The sequence below is a fragment of the Tyto alba genome, unplaced genomic scaffold (assembly GCF_018691265.1).
Source record: "Tyto alba isolate M040663 unplaced genomic scaffold, T.alba_DEE_v4.0 Super-Scaffold_8, whole genome shotgun sequence".
Taxonomy (NCBI): Eukaryota; Metazoa; Chordata; class Aves; order Strigiformes; family Tytonidae; genus Tyto; species Tyto alba.
This window is the reverse complement of record NW_024881329.1, coordinates 22,159,159-22,178,824: the sequence shown is the minus strand read 5'-3', so window position 1 is coordinate 22,178,824 and position 19,666 is coordinate 22,159,159. Positions and strand designations below refer to the sequence as shown.

The 19,666-nt window shown below is 64.8% G+C and overlaps 1 protein-coding gene across 5 annotated transcripts; it reads left to right on the top strand.

Annotated features, from left to right (window-relative positions):
* Positions 1 to 2,149: 2,149 nt before the first annotated feature.
* Positions 2,150 to 19,555, top strand: BCAN (brevican). 5 transcript variants are annotated; one of them, XM_042784984.1, is made up of 15 exons: positions 2,150 to 2,412; positions 7,938 to 8,030; positions 8,118 to 8,510; positions 9,152 to 9,326; positions 9,429 to 9,556; positions 10,607 to 10,900; positions 12,259 to 12,516; positions 13,288 to 13,419; positions 13,582 to 14,046; positions 16,112 to 16,219; positions 16,352 to 16,510; positions 17,880 to 17,962; positions 18,315 to 18,459; positions 18,707 to 18,884; positions 19,011 to 19,555. In XM_042784984.1, the coding sequence occupies exons 2-15, from the start codon at positions 7,946 to 7,948 to the stop codon at positions 19,240 to 19,242; spliced, it is 2,835 nt and encodes a 944-aa protein (XP_042640918.1). In that variant the 5' UTR covers positions 2,150 to 2,412; positions 7,938 to 7,945; the 3' UTR covers positions 19,243 to 19,555. The 5 variants fall into 5 exon arrangements, with proteins under 5 accessions (XP_042640918.1, XP_042640920.1, XP_042640919.1 ...); XM_042784985.1 differs by having other exon boundaries at positions 2,151 to 2,412; positions 18,702 to 18,884; positions 19,011 to 19,125; XM_042784986.1 differs by lacking the exon at positions 12,259 to 12,516.
* Positions 19,556 to 19,666: the final 111 nt, after the last annotated feature.

Genomic DNA, 19,666 nt, shown 5'->3' with positions numbered 1-19,666 from the left:
TGGGGATGCCTGTGTATCCCTTCCTTCTGCAGGGTGCTCGGGGTTGGGAGTCACTTGGGATAGGGACATCTGCATCCCTGGGGGATGCTCGAGGTCAGGATCCACCTGGGGTGGGGACATCCGTGTCCCTGGGGGGATGCTCTCCAGGTCAGGATCCCCCCAGGGTGGGGACATCCATGTCCCTGGTGTGGTGCTTGGGGTCAGAAAGCCCTTGGATGGGGACATCTATGTCCCTGGGGGATGCTTGGGGTCAGGATCCCCTGGGATGGGGATGTTTGTGACCCCCCTGTCCCCACGGGGTGCTGAGGGGCAGCTGCTGGGCAGCAGCAGAGGTTTGTGGAGGCAGCAGGTTTGGGGGTGCCGCAGCCCCTCAGCCGTGTCACCCCTGGGTGAGGGTCCGGGGGGTGCTGGTGACCTTGGCACGGGGTGCTTGGCAGGCAATGCTATGTGACTTTGAGCAGGGCTGGAGGGGGGGGGAGGATGAGGAGGAGGAGGAAGCACAGCTGGGCATCAGGGCCCTTCCAGCCTGGACACAGCTGGGGGCTGCGGTTGTTGTTGGGGGTCCCCATGGGGCTGGACCCCTTCCCTCGGCTGCTGAGGCTGGTCCTGGGGCAAGTGGGGAGAAGTTCTGAGAGGCTGCAGGCAGGGATGGGGATCCTCTGATGTCTAATAAGGGTTGTGCCCTGCTGCCTCCTTGCTCCTCTCCCTCCTCCACTGCCTCTTCCCGGAACTGGATGTCCCAAGGGCTTTGTCCCACCGATGTCACCAGCCAGAAAGGACTAGGAGCTGCCCTGGGAAGGGGCTGGCGGAGCGGCAGCCCTGGAAGATTTGCTCTGAGCCGGCAAGGAAACCCCAGCCAGGCTGGGAACATTTGTTCCCAATTAGGATGGGGCACGCTCCTTGCTGAGCCGGCACTCTGCGTTTCCCCCAGCCCTGAGCTTTTTGCCGCAAAAGTGCCGGGTGCAGGATGTGACCTCACAGGTCGGGTATGGGGGGGGTGGGGGGGGGGTGGGATATGATGTGTGTGTGCAGAGTTTGGGGCAGCCCATGGGTTTCACCCCTGCCCGTCCCAGGGTCCGTCCTGATGCCTGTCCCAGCGTCCGTCCCGGCCCCCACCGCGATGCGGCTGCCTCGCGGGCAGAGCGTTGCGGCGTGCCTCACCCGCCGGACTGCACCGCTAACGAGACCGTCTCCGCCACCCGTAATTATTTCCCAGGGTGACGAATGATTAATTCTGCTGAGGAGCTGCGGCTTTCTGCAAACTCACCCCAGCAATTATCTGGCAGGCTCCGTGCTGGCCCCCCCCCCCCCCCCCCCCCCCCCGGGAAGAGGATGCTCCACGCCAGAGAACGTTTGAGTGAGATCTGGTTATAAAAAGCCCCGACGGTGGCTCGTGGGGGCTGCCTTTCTCCCGAGGGGCTTGGCTCTGCAAAGAAGGGGCCCTGGCTTCACCCCAGCCCCCCCCCCCCAGGTCCCGACATGTCCCCCCCGGAGCAATCTGCAAGCCATCAAACCTAAAGATGCATTAATTATCCTGGGTCCGTCGTGAGATGGATGCAGGTGGGTAAACTGAGGCACGGCATGTGCTGTCCACGGGACCGGGCTCGGCTGTGAGTGCTGTGCTGGGAGGTCGGGTCTGGCTGCTCCCACCACCTATTTGGGGCTGGGGGAGCCTCTGGGTCCCTCCAGCCCCCCCCCAGACGCTGCCTCTACCCGCATGGGGACCCGTTGTGGCCTCTCCAGCAAAGGGGGTTTTGCATGACAAAGCCTCCGCTGGCTACCAGGACCCCTGCCCACGGCCCCCTCCCTGTCCAGCTGAAGCTGCCAAATACTGGAAACAACCATCCAAAGGGCATTCCCGTGGGGTGGGGGGCTGTGGCAGGGGGGGGTCCCCCTTCTCTGACCGGGTCTGGGGGAGCCAGCACCGGCTGCTCCTCCACTTCTGCTGCATTGGGTTAAATAACGTGCCCGGGTTGAGCATCCTCCTCTCCCCACACTCAGCATCTCGTGCTGGGTTTGCCAGCTGCCAGGAGGGAGGGAAGGGGAGGGACGAAGTGCCTGCCAACACGGTAATAATTTTTTTTTTTTTTTTCCTTAATTAGGGGAAGGAATAAATATAAAAGGAGGAGGGAAAGGGGAAGGAAAAAAAAAAAAAAAAAAAAAAAAGAAAAGAGACGAGGACACGGACACACACAGAAGACTCCTCTTTTCTCGGTGCCTGCACTTATGCCTGCTGGAGCTCGTTCCCAGCCGTCCTGCCAACCTGCTGCCGCCCACTGCCTGCGCTGCCCCGGAGAAGCCGCAGCTCAGCCCCGCACCGGGGCCCTGGGCACGGGGAGGCCCCCCCAGCGCTGCCGTTCCCCCCGCCACCGAGAAGGGCCCCCGCGGGGCTGCCGCCGCGCAGCGAGCAAGGTGGGATGCGGGGAAAGCGTTGGGCTCGGCCGACGGGCAGCCACGGGGCGCTGCGTGGTCCGGCTGCCGTACTGCGCTATTAATTTCAATATCTCGTTTCACCTCCGCGCCGGCGGAAAGTAAGAGGAGAGCTGATCCAGCGTGGGGATGCCGAGAGCTTTCCCGGTGTTTTTTTCCCCCGTGGGATGCAGGCACGGGGGGGCACAGGGCATCCTCTTGCCCTGCAGTGGAGGATGCTCGAAGCTGGCGGTCCCCACGGTTGTGCTTTGGGGAGGTTTGTCCTTGTCACTGACCCCCCCCGGGAGGACAGCATCGCTCTGCAAGTTCTTTTTTTTTTTTTTTTTAATGGATCAGCTTGTACCGATGCTGGCTCTGCAGCGCTGGAGTCAGAGTAGGGGGCTGAAGTGTGTGTGGGGGGGAGTTCTTGGAAAAAATACTTCGGTGCTGCCCGGCCAGCAGTTGGGCTTGAAGATGTTGGGGATAAGGGGGATTTCTGGGGTTGTTCCAGCAGCTGCTCCCATGGGATTTTCATTTGGGAGAGCTGCCAGAGGGGCCGGGGGTCCAGTGTGTGTGTCCTGTCATGAGGGGAGCCCTCCCCATCCACCCTGCAGAGACTCCGGACAGGTCCTTGTCCCAGAGACGCTGCAGTCAGGGTAGCAGTGGAAAGGGAAACTGAGGCACGGAGTTGGGCAGGGGGGTTGCACCAGGGGTCCGGCTCCCCCCCTCTCCTGCCCGGCTGCATCACTGGAGCTTTTCAGGGACAAAGCTGCCTCATCCGGAGGGGTTGGGACAGATCCCAGGGTTTGGGGTGGCTGCAAGGTGCCGCTGGATGCCCCCATCCCCCCCCAGCACCGTCCCCTGGCTCTGCTGGTGTCCCAGTACAGGGGACAGAAGGGGCTGGGGGTAAAATGAAACATTTGGTGGGATTTTCACGGCTTTTCCCTACCGAGCAGCCCCAAGCGTGGACCCCAAGTCCCCCATGGGGTGCCCCAGACTGGGGTAGTTTGCTGCAAACCCCTTCCCCTCCCAGAACGTTTTGTCCCTGGGATGAAGGGGCTGCCCTTGAGCATCCCCCCCCTCACTGGGGACCGCTTTTGGCCGAAGCCGCGTCCTCTCCCGTCACACCGACTTCTCCCGTCTCAAACCAACCCAGAACCTGTTGCTCTTCCTTTCAGCTGCCGGAGGGGTGGGAAAAACTCCCTCTGCCCCAGCTCGGAGCCTTTTCCAGCTGCAGGACGTGTGCGTGGCAGTGTGAGGGCGGTCGGGGTGCTTTTAGGGCTGTTTTTCAGGGAACGGGTTTAGACTGGGGAAACTGGGAAAGCGGGTGAGCTTGTGCTGGGAGCGAGGAGCTGCGAGTCCACGGGCGAGTGTGCGGAGGGGCCGGGGAGCTCCAGCTTTGCGGGGTCCCTCCTGAGCAACAGCGCTGAAATCTGGGGCACACCCCCCTCCCCCCCCTGCCTCATCCTCCACCCCACACCTCTCCCATCCCACCTCGTGCCTCAGTTTCCCCACTGGAGCCCCGCAGCCGGGAAAGGCGGGGATGGGTGTGCAAACCTCCACGTGTGCGTGCGACGCGCTCACCCGGGCGTGCGTGTGCCCACGTGTCCCGGGGTCTGTGTGTGTGTGGGGTGTCCTATGGGCTCTGCTTGCACCCCCACCCCACCCCGTGGGACTCCCCAGGGACCCTCCCTGGGCTCCCCCAGCCCCTCTGCTGCGGGGGGGGGGGGGGGTGGAGCAGGCACATCCCTGTGCACCAGCCCTGCAACAAGGAGCCCCTTTCTCCCTGCTGGGATAGTACGGGGGGGTGGGGGGTGAGTTGTTCTAAAGGGGGACCCCCCCCAGCATTCTCCCCACCTGCTTCCGGATTTTTAAGCTTTGCCAGCGGCTTCTGCCAAGAGGCTGCCGGGCGTTTCATGTCCCCTGCGCCCCCCCAGCCCCCCTCCCAGGGGACCTGGCATGTCCCCCCCCAGCACTGCACCGCTCCGGGGGACCCCTCTGAGCATGACTGCACCCCATGCACACCCTGCGGCGGGGGCAGATCCTGGCTGCAGGGCCAGTTTGCAGCGAGGGGGTGTGTGTGTGTGTGTGTGTAGGGGGGGGGACACCCCAATACGGAGGCAGCCACGTGCGTGGCCGGGGACGCGGGTGCGTCGGGCTGACTGGGGTGACAACGGGGGTGTCCGAAGCCCTTTGCTGGGGAGGATGGGGCTGCTGGCTTGTGCCTGGAGCTGGGCCAGACTTTGCCCGTGGCTGCTGACTCATTCTGCAGCTGAGCATCCCTGGAAAGCCACCACGCCGCTGCCTGCCCTCCCCCCGGCTCGCTGCGGGCTGGCAGGGCACCTTGTGAGCCAGGATGAGCAACCGTCACGTGGAGGGGACAAGGGGGCCGTGGAGGAGAAAGCCCCTCTCTGAGGACACGGAGGGATCCAGCCCTTGGCTCTTCCCTTTCCCAGCATCTCCTGCCCTTCCCCTTGGATCGGGTGCTGCAGCCCCGAATCGCCCCGGCCCCGTGTTCAAGGAGCTGCTTCCAAAAGCAGGGCCGAGCTCAGGGGAGAAAGCAAGCTCACTCCCATCCCAAAATAGACTTCAGCTCCATTTTCCACCTGGTTTCCCATGGAAATGGAGGTTAGCCGGCCCCGTTGCGCGTGTGCATGCCCGTGTCTCAGTCTGTCCCAGTGGGTCCTGAGCTCCAACGTCTCGGAGGCGATTGAGCCCCACAGGCTTCTGCCATCCCCCCCTCTCTGAGCTTTTGGGCTGCTTTAGTCCAGCTCTCAGCTTTTCCCTCCCGACGTGTGGGCTGAACAATTTTCCATTTGTGGCAAATTGGAAAAAAATAAAAGCCCCAAAAATCCAACCCCAAACCCCAAACATGATGTCTCTGGTCATCAGGAGACTCCAGGACCTCAGGGCATCGCCCATGGGCAGGGTGAAATTAGGTTTAACCCTCTCTGCATCTCATTCCCAGTGCTCACAGACTGGTCCCAGCCAGGGATGGGCACGGGAGGGGAGCAGACACCCGCTCACCCCAGCTTGCCCGGTTCCTGCAGAGTTTTATCACTTGAATTTCCTCCCCGGGGCTTCACGGCTGTTGCTCACGCCACTGCGGCGCCTTGGGAACGGGAAGAAAAAGGTGCCCGTGACAAAAGCCTTCCTTGCTTGGCCCCCCGGGGGGACGGCAACCAGCCCCCGCACTGGAGCCCAGCCACGGCCGCCGAGCAGGAGGGTTTTGTCCCTCGCTCCAGAGTCGTGGGGCTGAATTCAAATGATCTGGCCGGAGCAGAGAAAGCTCCTGGCTTGGCTCTGGCACCGCTGGCCGGGTCCTGGGCGATCGGGATTTGGCTGCCAGTGCTGAGCTCCTGCTGGGCAGGGGGTGGGTCATGGGCTGCACATGATGGTTGACGGCCACGGTGTGTGGTGCCAGGGGCTGCACATCCATGGTGTGTAATGCCAGGGGCTGTACATACAAGGTTTGTGGTGCCAGGGGCTGTATGTCCATGGTGCGTGGTCCCAGGGGCTGTACGTACATGTTCTGTTGTGCCAGGGGCTGTTTGTCCATGGTTTGTTGTGCCAGAGGCTGTATGTCCATGGTTGTGTTGTGCCAGGGGCTGTACACACATGGTACATGGTGCCAGGGGCTGTACATACGTGATTTGTTGTGCCAGGGGCTGTATGTCCATGGTGTGTGGTGCCAGGGGCTGTACATACCTGATTTGTTGTGCCAGGGCCTGTGTGTCCATGGTTGTGTGGTGCCAGAGGCTGTACACACATGTTGCATGGTGCCAGGGGCTGTACATACAAGGTGTGTGGTGCCAGGGGTTGTGCATCCATTGTGCATGGTGTCAGGGGCTTTATGTCCATGGTTTGTGGTGCCAGGGGCTGTATGTCCATGGTTTGTGGTGCCAAGGGCTGTATGTCCATGGTGTGTGGTGCCAGGGGCTGTACACACATGGTACATGGTGCCAGGGGCTGTACACACATAGTCTGTGTTGTGCATCCATTGTGCATGGTGCCAGGGGCTGTACATACATGGTTTGTGGTGCCAAGGGCTGTATGTCCATGCTGCGTGGTGCTGGGGGCTGTATTCACACCCTCTCCCTGGTGCATTGGTCCCACAGGTAAACTCGGGGAGCACTGTTTGCAGAGGGATGCGGGTGACGAGGACAGCCTCCCGTCAGGCTGGCCCTGGCAGCCAGCGACCTGGCCCAGAAAGCACCGCGGAGGTGCCAAATCCGCTTCTGTGGCTGCCGAAATCAATGCAGCACAAAGAGCTCATAAATTAAAAAACCACTTTGAGTCTCAGGGTCACTGTGCTCCCGTCCCCGGGGAACCGGGCAGTGCATTTTCAGTACGGGGGCGGGTGCTGAGGAGACCCCCCCCCCCCAATCCCCTGAGGAGCCTTCGCAGAGGGGGTGAGGGAGATACGGGGTGGGGAGGATGCGCACCCCTGCACTGCGCAGCATCTCCCCGCACCCCCAGCGTCAGCCTCCTCCCCGGACGGCTGCGAGAGGCCGCGGGCAGCCGGAGCCCCTCCACGACATGCCCGCTGTCCCCAACAGTCCCCTGTGCTGCTCCCCGGGGAGGGCCGGGGGCTGGCGACGGCCGTGCTAGCCACTTGGTTCTCCTTTCAGCACCGGTCCCCAGCCCGCCGGGGAGAGCCCTTTGTGCCAGGCAGCCTTGAGAGAGGCCTGGGACATAATGGCTGCTTTGCTCGGCCCCGGTTTTTCCCAGCCTGCGCGCGGGGAACCTCCGGCGTGAGCTGAATGGCAACGAGGAGAAGCCCTCCTGCTCCTTCCCTCCCCCTCCGCCCCGCGCTTTGTGTGCCCTTGGCTGTGCCCCCCCCCCCTTTCCTTCCTCCCCATTCCTGGCTACTCGCTGACCTCAACCCCCCCCACCCCCCCCACCTCCCACCGCCCCGCAGAGCGCACACGTGCACGAGCGCACGCACACGCATGAGCGTGCACGCTGCGACATGCGTGCAGAAGCACCAGCGCACACGTGCGCGCCTCGCTTGCACGCTCGCCTGCCCAGCCGGGACTCACTGCCTCTTCCCTGCTCAACACCAGCTATTAAAATACCCTCTTCTGAGGTTTTTCAGGGCGGCCCCAGCTCTGGCATCACCTCCCCGCCCGCCGGGGCCAGCGTTTGGGCTCAGACTTTCCGTGCTGTCGGGGCCAGGCTGGGCTCTGCTGTCCCCAGGGGACCCGGCTCCCTGGGAAGGCTGGTGGGGCTGGATGGGACCCAGTGGCACGCAGCCAATGGTTCCAGTTGCTCATGCTATCTCTTCCTCCTGATGACCAGGACATGTTTCCTTCTCTTCCTTCTCCTCTCCATCATCTGAGGGTCCAGGTTACCCCGTGGCCATGCCGGTGTCGGCCTCTCCCTCTGCGCCCCAACACATCACCCCATCCCCGCACACGCGGGCTGGGGACTCTCCCCCACTCCTCCCCCCTCACGTAGGGAGGGGATATTTTTGCTCCTTCTTTGGTTTTTAAACACAGCTGGTGGTTTGTCCTCCCCCCTTGCAGGGCAGAGGATGGCCTCAGCCCTCCGGCTGCTGCTGCTCTGGGTGTTTGCCCCCACGGTGGTCCCGGAGGTGTTTGGCCCCGGAGATGGCACAGGTAACTCAGCATCGTGCCCTGCGCTGGGGGTCTGGGGGGGCCACCCCATGCTGGTCCCGCTCATAGCTCCTCTCTTCTCCCACCCAGAGGACCTCAAGGCTCTGCAGGTCTCCATCCCACGCCACCCAGCCCTCGACGCCGTGCTGGCAGGAGACATCACCATCCCCTGCCTTATCACCTACCTCGGCCCCCAGCCCACCGCCGGCACGACTGGGCGCCGGGCAGTCCTGGGAACCCCCCGGGTCAAGTGGACCTTCATCTCTGAGGGCAAGGAGGTGGAGATCTTGGTAGCCCGAGGGGACAGGGTGAAGGTGAGCGAGGACTATCGCCTCCGCGCCTCCCTGCCCATCTTCCACCAGCGCTACACCAACGCCTCCCTGCTGCTCACCGAGCTGCGGCCCAACGACTCGGGGATCTACCGCTGCGACGTGCAGCACGGCATCGAGGACGGCCACGACATCCTCGATGTCAAAGTCAAAGGTACCTCAAGGTGGGGAGTGGTGGGAACTGGGGCGGGTGGGGAGCTGGGGTTGGGGGGGCAGAGGTCCACCCTGCCCAGGTGCCCTCTCCTGGCTCAGCAAACCCCTCCTGCACTCAGGTGCAGATGCACCCATATGGGAGGGGGCTGCTGCAAAGTTGCACCAGGGTGCAGATGCACCCATATACGTGGGGGCTGGTGCAAAAGTGCACCTGGGCGCAGATGCACGCATATGGGTGGGGGCTGCTGCAAAGTTGCACCCAGGTGCAGAGGCACCTATATACATGGGGGCTGCTGCAAAGTTGCACCCGGGTACAGATGCACCCATATGGGAGGGGGCTGGTGCAAAAGTGCACCCGGGCGCAGATGCACCCATGTGAGCGGGGGCTGCTGCAAAGATGCACCAGGGTGCAGATGCACCCATGAGGGTGGGGGCTGCTGCAAAGGGGCACCCAGGTGCAGATGCACCCGTATAGGAGGGGGCTGCTGCAAAAGCACACCTGGGTGCAGATTCACCCATGCGGGTTGGGGGCTGCTGCAAAGTTGCACCAGGGTGCAGATGCACCCATATACGTGGGGGCTGCCGTGAAGCCCCTTGCTCATGCCCCTGTCCCCCCCCCCCCCGTCCCCCCCCGCCTCTCAGGGGTGGTGTTTCACTACCGGGAGGGCTCCATGCGCTACGCCTACACCTTCGCCGAGGCACGGGACGCTTGCGCCCGGATCGGCGCCCACATCGCCACCCCCGAGCAGCTGTACGCTGCCTACCTCGGCGGCTACGAGCAGTGCGATGCCGGCTGGATCGCCGACCAGACCGTCAGGTGGGCATCGCCGTCCCCCAGAGCATCTCCCCCCCCCCCCGCCTTCCCCCCCTCCACCCCTCCGTGAGTCGCCAGCCCTCCCCTGTGCTCTCCTTGCCCCAGGTACCCCATCCACACGCCCCGCGAGGCCTGTTACGGAGACATGAACGGCTTCCCCGGGGTGAGGAACTACGGGGTGGTGGACCCAGAGGACATGTACGACGTGTACTGCTACGCCGAGGACCTCCCAGGTGCCCGTGGTGCCACCACCCCCGTCCTGCCCTCCCCTGCTTTTCCGGCCGCGCTAACTCGCCCCCGTAACCCCTTGTAAATCCCCCCCAAAAAGCCGCCCCGAACCGCAGGCGCTGGCTCCGAAACCTCTGAGCTCTGCAAAGCTTTGGGCTCGTCGCTGCACGCAAGCGTGGGGGGATGTCTTTGTGCGGTGCTTTCGGTTTGCGGGGCGCGGGGCGTTCTCCCTCCCCGCGGCCGGTGCCCATCGCCGGCCTCAGGGCTGGAGGTTGCCCAGGGATGCCCCAGGTTGGCAGCACGGCGCGGGTGCAAGCGCTGCGTGGTGGTTTCAGGGGTGGGGTGTGTGTTAGGCAAGCACTCCCCGCGCTTTGCATGCACTGGGGTGCTGCGTGTCCTGGCTGGGTGTGCGTGGGGGGTGAGCCGGTCCCTCCTTCGGGCCCCGACGGGGCTCCCCGGCTGCGGCTGCCGCGGGGGTCGGTTGGGGTGATGGCAAGCGGGTGGCAGGGATGGGGTGCGGGTCGCTGGTGGGCGGGGTTGCGACGCGCTGGGTGGGGGGGGAGAGCGGTGCGGTCGTGGGTGGGGGGGGGCTGGCACGCAGCGCGCTTTAGGGCAGCGGTTTCCAGCTTTTCTCAGCACGAAGCCCCACCGCGGCGGCCGCCGGGCTTGCAGGTCCCCTTTAGGAATATCCCGTACGCGGATTGCGCCGTGCAGGGAGCGGATTTGCTGCTCCTCCTCAGTCCCTTTCGTGGATGTGTAAAGTCGCAGCTCCGTTTGCGAGGGCAGGTATCCTGCGTGGCACGAGAGCTCCAGCCGTGCCTGCGCCACGGTTGCTGTGTGCAGGGAGTCCCGAGGCAGGCAGGGCCCCTTCAGCCCCCCCGCACTCCTCCTCGCGAGGCCCACGCCGGAGCTCCCCATCTCCAAACCAGCTCCTGGGGTCGTGCAGAGAGCGGAGGAAACGAGGGGTGTGTGTGTATGTGGAGGGGGAGCTCCCAGAGCCCACCCGCCCCCCGCTCCCTCGGCTCTGACGCCCCGTCTCCTTCCTCTCTTCGCAGGGGAGATCTTTTTGGAGACGACCCCAGAAAAATTCACGCTGGAGGAGGCGGCGGCGCGGTGCCGGGTGCTGGGTGCTGAGCTGGCGAGCACGGGGCAGCTCTACGCGGCGTGGAGCGCGGGGCTGGACGCCTGCAGCCCCGGCTGGCTGGCCGACGGCAGCGTCCGCTACCCCATCGTCACCCCCCGGGAACGCTGCGGCGGGGCCCTCCCGGGCGTCAAAACCATCTTCCTCTTCCGCAACCAGACGGGATTCCCCGATGCCCGGAGCAGATACGATGCGTACTGCTTTCGAGGTAAAGAGGGGCAACCCCCCCCCCCCCCCCCGCCCCGACCCGCGGGTGCTCCCCGGCAGGGATCAGTGGGAGGTTTCGGGGCACCGGCTCCAGCCCACCCGCGTGCTGAGAGCCGGGCTGTTCTGCAGGGTCGGGATCCCTGCGTGCTCTCCGTGCTGCACGCCGCGCTGTCGCGATAGAGGAGGGGTGGTTTGTACCGTCTCAGTCGTGCGCGTCAACCTGCCGTGGTAGAATAGGGATGCCCTGCATGGTTTTTGTATTGCACGCCAATATATCGCGATAGGGAAAGGTAACCTGCATGGTTCTGATCCTGCATGACGATAAAGCATGATAGAGGGATGCTCTGCACGGTCTCAGTAGTGCATGCTGATATATCGCGATAGAGTAGGGGTGCCCTGCACAGCCTCAGTACTGCACGCCGCTATATCGTGACAGGACAGGGATGTCCTGCGTGGCACGGTGGGTCAGCGCGAGCTGCGTGAGCAGGGCTCTGGGACGGTTCATCCCCTGGCCGGGTGGGGGACATCGCTGGGTCCCTGTGGGGCGCTGGGCGCAGCCTGCGAAGGCTGGTTTGGGGCGATATCGCACCGTCGTGAACGGGAAGCGAGACCAGCGGAGCTGCCGGCGCTGCAGGGGTGGCCTGCGAGCTGGCGGGTGATAAATCAGGAGGGGACGAGCAAGGACAGAGGCTGACAGGGATAACAGGCATGGAGGGAGGAAGAGACACCCCTCCTCTCCTCCTTCCCGGTCCCACATCTCTGTGCAACCCCTCGGGCCCACGGGGGCTCATGGGATGGGGACACTCTCCCCACGGATCAAGTGGATGCCGTGCATCTCCGTGCCTCAGTTTCCCCACCTCTTGGTAGGGAAACCCATGGGTTAGGCAGGATGGACCCGTCCCCTGAATCCGTGACCCCTCTAACCCACTAACTCCCCACACACATCTGTGTTCCCTGGGGGGGGGGATGGGGGCGTGGAGATGGACCCCCCACCCCTTACTCCGGGTGTGGGGGGGTGTCGGCGTCAATCGAGGTTTAGGGTTTGCTGGAGCGGGTGGAGGACAAGCGGCGAGAGCCGCTGTTGGGAAGGGCAGGGACGAGCTGAAAACGCTGCGAGTGCAAAATCCAGCGCTGCCTGGACGCCTGCCGAAGCCACGCGCTCCGGCAGCGCCTGGGAAGGGCCTAATCCTGCCCTGCGCTGACCCTGTCTAGAGGGGAAAGGGAGGTCAAGGAGAGCTGGGTCCCCGCCGGGGTGCCAGGCTGTCCCCAGGGCTCCAGCCCCATGCCGGGGCGAGGGCATCTCTGCCTGCCGCGGGGCCAGGACAGGGGAGTAATATCCCACTTTCTTTCTGCCCACAGAAGGGACAAACTCTTTCCCTGAGGCTGCAGGAAAATACCGAGCCAGAGAGCCCGAGGGCTTCCAGGAGATTGTTACAGTGGCAGAAAAGCTGGAGGAGCTGCAACTGCCCAAAGCGCAAGTGGAGATTGAGTCGCGAGGGGCGATATACGCCATCCCTTTCTTTAAGGATGCTGAGCTGGAAAAGCCGAGCCCGTCCCCCGAAGACGCCCGGGGGCCAGGGGCCTGGCACCCCCCGCTAGATACCTCCATGTCCTCAGGTCACCCAACCTCTGCCTCCCCTTTCCCCACGGCCCCGGCCGTCCTCGAGGCAGGCGTCCCCCCTTAGCTGTGGTGCAAAACCGGGGAGCCCGTCCCCCCACGGAGGAGGCTGGGGTGACAGGGACAGTTGGGCAGTGCGCAGCGGCCGGGCGCGGGCCATCCCGCGCGGGTAGGTCGGTGCCAGAGCTGGGGTGCAGAGAGGAGCGGAGGCGCCGGGATTGCAAGGAGAGGTCGGCAGCACCCGTGGGTGCCCGGGTCACCCCAACCATCCCCATCCCTCCCCTGGAGGGAGCACCCACGGCCGGGGCACCGGTGTCTTGGTGTAGGGCTTGGTGCACAAGTCACCGGCGTGGGGACATCCGTCTGTCCCTCCCTCGGCTGGGGTCCAGCGTGCAGGGTCAGTGCCAGACAGGGGTTTAGCAGCACAAAAAGCCGGAGAAGGGTGCTGGCGGCTGGAGGGAGAGGAGGCCAGGCGCAGCGGTGAGGGGCTGAGCACGGCCCCTGCTGCAGGGAAGCCTGTGCCGGGGCTGGGCTTGGCAGTGGCCGAGCCAGAGCTCGCTCTGCCGTGCCGGTTCGGAGGGGACAACGTCACAGAGGTTCGGGGCCGTTTCCATCTCCCTGCGCATCGCTGTGCCGGCGTCGTCCCCCCAGCTCTGCTCACCGCGGGCAGGACCAGCAGTGCCGGCGGGCGATGCCGGTGCCTGCAGCCCCGCGGTCTGGCTGGCTCCCCGGCGCGGGGCCTCACTGATTTTCTGCCTTGCCCTTTGCAGAGGAGGAGCGGGGAGCAGAGCCGGGCAGGGACCCCGGCAGCACAGCGGCGGAGAGCCCGGGCAGAGGGCGAGACCCCAGCCAGCCCATGGAGGGACCCACCGGCGCCCCGTCCCCAGTGGGGTCCACAGCAGGTGACGCGGAGCCTCCCGAGGGGTTTCCTCAGCCACCAAGCCCCACACACCGCCCTGACCGACCGCGGGATGCCGTGGGGCGGCCAGCCCACGCTGCCAGCCCTGGGGCACCTGGGCACCGGGTGCCATCGCCGACCAGCACCGCTTCTGCCACCTTGACAGATAGCCGAGAGCCTGGCGGGACCCCCCCAGGTGGCCACGAGGCTGGTGGGGCGAGCACCCCCGTCCCCACGGGTGAAGATGCCGAGCTCTCGGGAGACGTGGTCGAAAGCCCCGGGGCATCCCCGCTGCCCCCCGCGCCCTCGCAGCCGCAGGAGGAGGGAGAGGAGCAGTCGGGGGCCCTGTGGCTCCCCTCGCCCACGACCCTGGGGGACGGGAGCTCCGTCCCTACGGTGGAGGTGACAGCGGTCACACCGTGGCACGTCGAGGTGCCTGGCAGCAGCAGCAGCGTGCTGGCCGCGGGAGGCGAGGAGGCTGTGCCGCGACCCCCGGGCACTGACCGCGGGACACCGGCTGCATCTCTGGAAGAGGAAGAGGAGGAGGACGAGGAGGAGGAGGAGGAAGAGCAACCCGCTCCCTCCGTTGCAACCGTGGAGGGTTTCCTTTCAGCCGTTCCCGGAGAACCAGGTGGGACCCGCAGGGATGGCTTCACCTCTCCCCGTACCGGCAGCTCCGGGGTGACCCCGGCCCCCAGCACGGCTGCCCCCCTGCCCGCCCTCCCCACCGAGCGGGCCAGCGTCGGGGCGGGTGCCCACCCGGCCAGGGGTCCCCGCCGTGCCACCCTCGCCCTCGGGGCAGCCCTCCTGGCCACTCTCTGGCACTAGAGAAAGCCAACACCTTTCCTTCACGCTGTGCTTCCCTCTGTCCGTCTGTCTCTCCTCTCTCTCTCTCCTCCTCAGCTGGGTAAGGGAAGGTTACAGGTCCGGAGAAGCACATATTTGTCAAACAAATTGGTCCGAGCTCTGCATGCACTTAAATCTCTTCTACTTCTGTGAAGTGTTTTAATGACTGTTTCCATGAAAAAAAAAAAAAAAAAAAAAGAAAAAAAATCAAAAGAAGGCCCCAAACCCTACTCTGACTAACAGTGATACTAATAAAGGGAATTAAAAGCTTTCTAGAACAAGCATCTCGGCTAGCTCTTCCCTTCGTCCTTGCGCCTGCTGCCTCGCTCACCGCCCGTGCGCCTCTCCCACTGACGAACTAATCCCCCGGCCCCCCCCCCAGCCCCGCGAGACCCCAGGGAGAGGGGTGGGTGGGACCCCGTGTGAGGTGGGGTGTAGGCTACACCTGCTTTGCACCCTCCGTGTGGCCCCCCCGGGGCTGGTTCACCCCGTGTTGCTCTGGGTGGAGGGACAAGGGCTGGAAGCGTGAAGGGGGGTTGGTTGGGGGGGGGGCTTCCTACCCCTGGAGCCGTGGGGGGGCAGCGGTGGGACATGGGGTGCAGAGCCCCGCCAAGAGAACCCCTCCTCGTGTAGCTCTCGATGGCCAAGCACCCCGAAGTCACTGCAGTGCCCCTGGGGAGCACAGCCCCCCCCCCCCCCTCCATCCCCGCTCCCCCCGAGATGGGCGAGCGGTGGGTACGGAGCTGCTGCGGGTGGGTGTCACCACCCCCCCCCCGCCTCTGGTCCCCACGCCGGGATGCTCCCAGCTCTGACGCCGCTTTACAGCAGCCCCGTCTGCCCCCCTGGCTCCCTGCAAGGGCGGGGGGGGCTGCAGCGGGGGGGGGACCATGCGGGGTCCCGGTCCCGTGGCACGGAGGATGCGCCGTGGCAGGTGGCCAGACCTTGTGGGATGGCTGCCTTCACCCTGGCAAGGAGAGATGCTGAGAAAGAGCCGGGTGCAAGGCGGCAGGGCCCTAAATAGCTCACCCCGCTCCGTGCCTCGGGCTGCTGGGGATGAGCTGGGTGTCCCGAGTGGGCCGGGTGGGAGGTGATGGCTGCAGCATCGTCCTCAGCGCCGCTCCACGGAGCCAAGGACCATTAAATGGGCATCGTTAGGCTGGAGGGTGTCAAGGACTTTCAGTCTCCGCTCCGCCGGCGCTGGTGACAGCCCTTAATCACGCTCTTGAGCCGGGGCTGGGAGCACACGATGTGCTCCGGGAGCCTTAATGACCGTAACGGGCTGGTGGGGACATGTGGATTGGGGACGGCGCTGGCTGAGCTCTCAGCCCTGGTGTCACCGGCTGAAGGTGACAACAAGGGGACAGGCGCGAGGCTCACCTTGCCGCCAGGCTGAGAGGATGCTTGGCCGGGACGTGCCGAAGGCTTTATCCTCTGCGCCTCCCATCCCAAAGCGCATTCGCTCCGTCGCTCCAGGGGAAAGCAGGAGCCGTCCCCGGGCCAGGGGCTGGCACGGCAGCGAGCCCACTGGTGTGGAGGATGAGAGCGGCCAGTTTGTGTCCCCACGCCATGGGGGGAGGCCAAAGCCCAAAGCTCTGTCAGCTCTTGGCCGGGGCGGCTGAGCCAGGACCTTCCCGTGAGCCGAGGGCAGCGTGGGGCAGACGGGATGGTTCCTGCCACGTCACCGTGTCCCCAAATCCTTCTCCCGCCCCAGATTTGGTGCCCGCAGTGGCCAGCTCAGGCACCTCCTTGCTGTAGGGTGCTCGCTGCAGGGCTTTACCGCTGCTGGGCACTAACGAGGTCCTCCCCATCGCTGAGCTCCCGTGGTGAGGAAGGCTGCCTCTGCCTTGCAGGTGGCTGCGTCCCCAACCCCTGCCTGAACGGAGGGACCTGCACGGAGGACGGCGCCCGCCTCGCCTGCCTGTGCCTGCCCGGCTACGGAGGCACCAGCTGCGAAAGACGTGAGTCCCCCCAGCTCCTGCCAGCGGCCCAGGAGAGATAAATGTGGGGAAATCAGGTTTCTGGGGATTTTTGCTGGGCTCCGTCACGCTGACCCTCTCCTCTCTCCCCTCTTGCTCCCCACTGTGGCTCAGCGCTGGAGAAGTGCAGCCCGGGCTGGGACAGCTTCCAGGGAGCGTGCTACAAGCACTTCTCCACCCGGAGAAGCTGGGAGGATGCGGAGACCCAGTGCAGGCATTACGGGGGGCACCTGGCCACCATCCTGACCCCCGAAGAGCAGGACTTCATCAACGGTATGTGGCACCACCCGGGACCCTATTGCATCCCCCCGCCCCCGGAGCGCTGCCCCTCTGCCCAGGGGACCCTCAGCATCCCTCAGCCTTGGGCTTCAAGTTTTAAACCTTTAGCCAAAACGCAGCCGAGAGCCGAGGCAGAGACCTGGCGCCGCTGTGCTGAGGGGGAGGCAGACACGGTCTAGGGAAGTCAAAGAAAATAAAGAGTAAAGGGAAAATAAAGAGTAAAGGATATGAAGCCAATATGCTGGGTTGACCAGAGTGTGGTTGGCTGCTCACCGGATTCTTGGCTAGGGAGAGGTTAGGGGAAGCGTGACAGACAGCAGGCTGGCTGGGATGATGGAGGAGGAAGGGATGAAGGGATGGATGGATGGATGGATGGATGGATGGATGGATGGATGGATTGATGGGTTGACAGGTAGATAGATACACTGATAGAGATGGGAGCAGAAGGATAAATGCGAGATGGGTGGACAGACCGGCAGAGGGTTGGACACGTGCAAGTAGATTTGAAGGCAAAGCAATGACCTGCCTGAAAGCAGACGCGGAGGAAGAGTGTGGGGGGGAAGGCGGAGGGAGGCAGAGCAGGGGATGAGAGCGGCAGGGACGGGGCAAGGAGTGAAGAGGCCCGGAGGGACTTGAGGGTGAAGGAGGAAGGGGCAGGGTGAGACCTGGCAGGGACTGGCAGGGACAGGTAGGGACAGGCAGGGACTGGTAGGGATGGGCAGGGACGGACAGGGATGGGCAGGGACGGGCAAGGACGGACAGGGATGGGCAGAGATGGACAGGGACGGGCAAGGATGGACAGGGATGGGCAGGGATGGACAAGGATGGACAGGGATGGGCAGGGACGGGCAAGGATGGACAGGGATGGGCAGGGATGGACAAGGATGGACAGGGATGGGCAGGGACGGACAGGGACGGGCAAGGATGGACAGGGATGGGCAGGGACAGGCAAGGACGGACAGGGACGGACAGGGATGGGCAGGGACGGACAGGGACGGACAGGGACGGACAGGGATGGGCAGGGACGGGTAGGACCGGGCAGGGCCGTGGGGACACGGGGTTCTGCCGCCCTCTCCCGGCCGGCCCCGTCCCGCCGATCCCCCGGGGGTGCAGGAGCTGGGGGGGGGGGGGGTCCCGCTGTGTCCCCTCCGGGGCTCCCCTTGTCCCCAAACCTCCCAGCACCCTCCTCTAACACACACCACCCCACCACCCCCCCCCCCGCTGCAGGGCTGGGGACACCTCCACCTCCCCGCACTCACCTCCAGACCCCAAATCTCAAATTCAGCCTCCAGCTCCCCTCCTGACAGGGAGTGCTGGGACTCCTACCTGTGCCCCCCCCCCAACACCCTCCTTGCCCCCCCAGACCAGTACAGGGAATACCAGTGGATCGGCTTGAACGACCGGACCATCGAGGGGGATTTCCAGTGGTCCGACGGGAGCCCCTTGGTAAGTTGGGCTGACAGCCCTTGTGTGCGCCCCCCCCGGAGGTGAACCTCCGACCCCCCACCCCCCCAGGCACCTCATCATCCTTCTCCATAACTTGGGAACGTGCCTACTGGATGGGACCTATCCCGAGATCAGACTTTGAACCACCCCAAGAGCCTTTTGCATCCTCGGGGTTTGCCATGGGTGAGCCAGACCCCAGGATTTGGGGTCCCAGGACCATGCCAAGGGGCACGGAGATGCGACCTCATTCCCGATGGAGTGGGTGTCCCAGCCAGGAGGATGCCTTTAAGCGCCGCCCCCCCCGGCCTTAAAGGGTGTGCTGGGGTGCACCCTGTCCCCCTTGTCCCCCCAGCTCTATGAGAACTGGCACCCCGGGCAGCCCGACAGCTATTTCCTCTCCGGGGAGAACTGCGTGGTCATCGTGTGGCACGACGGGGGCCAGTGGAGCGACGTGCCCTGCAACTATCACCTCTCCTACACCTGCAAAATGGGGCTGGGTAAGCCGTGCCTGCCCCCCGCAGCCCTGCCCCGGGCTGGGGGGTGGGGGGAGGCTAGGGCTGCACCCCTCCACGACCCCAAAGTGGGGGTTCCCCACCATCCCCGCAGTGGGGAAAACAACTCCTGGGCGTGGGACCTTGTTTGGGGTTTATTGAGGGCGGTTTGCTCCACTTTGGCCGTGCCCATCCGCAGCTGGCTGCTATGAACCCCCCCCCCCCCCCCTTGCCCCTCTCCCTCGCAGTGCAGTGCGGGCCCCCCCCCGCCGTCAGCAACGCCCACGCCTTCGGCAAACCAAAGCAGCGCTACGAGATCGGCTCCATCGCGCGGTACCAGTGCCGCCGCGGCTTCGTCCAGCGCCGCTCGCCCGTCACCCGGTGCCGGGAGGACGGGACGTGGGAGCCACCCCAACTGACCTGCCGCCCCGGTGAGCACAGGGCCCCCCCTCCGGTTCCCTCACCTCTCCCGCTCCCCCCCCCCCCCCCCCCCCTTCAGAATCTGCCTTTGGGGCTTTCCCTTCACCTGGGGCTTCTTGTGTCCCCCCCACCCCCAGGCCTGGCTCAGCCCCCCGACGACTGAGCGAGTCCCCAGGGCAGAAGCCACCACCTCCCCGAGCCCTGGAGCTGGTGCGGATGGGGACGGCACTGGGACGCCAGCGCGGACCCCAGTGGGGCACGAAACCTCACTGTTGGGCGTCCACCTCCTTGTTTGTTTTATATCTGTACAAAAAAATCCTAATAACTAAAGATCCCCTCGGAAGGAACCAACAGCGACCCGAAATGTAGCACAAGAGGAGTTTTGGTCCTGGAGTCACACCAGAGTCGAAATCAAGGTGGGGACTGCGGGGAGGTGACGGCATCGACGTGCCAGCATCACCTCCAGCTGCTTTCTCCCACTGTCCTCACGCTGTGACACCGTGCTGGGGGGTGACATGGGGACATCCAAGCCGTGCTGCGGCTCAGCACCTCTCCCGGGGTGCAGGGGGGCTTTTGCGCTTCCCAGGAAAGGCAGAAGCCGCTGCTGTGGGCTCGGGGTGAGTTCATGTCACCCAAACCCCCTCTCTGTGCTTCTGTGGGTATTAAAACCAGTAAACGGACAGTGCGGAGCGGTGGCCTGGTCATTTGGGGCAGCCCCAGTGCAGAGAGGGGGGGAAAGGCAGCCCCAAACTGGGGAGCGCGGCAGCGCCCACCAGCACCGTGAAGCCGGGGA

What these genes read in the sequence shown, in the direction of transcription:
- BCAN (XM_042784984.1), top strand. Translation starts at nt 7,946, where the DNA reads ATGGCCTCAGCCCTCCGGCTGCTGCTGCTCTGGGTGTTTGCCCCCACG. An exon ending in TGGCCCCGGAGATGGCACAG is followed by an intron (nt 8,031 to 8,117) that starts GTAACTCAGCAT and finishes TCTCCCACCCAG; the next exon opens with AGGACCTCAAGGCTCTGCAG. An exon ending in AGCCGTTCCCGGAGAACCAG is followed by an intron (nt 14,047 to 16,111) that starts GTGGGACCCGCA and finishes TCTGCCTTGCAG; the next exon opens with GTGGCTGCGTCCCCAACCCC.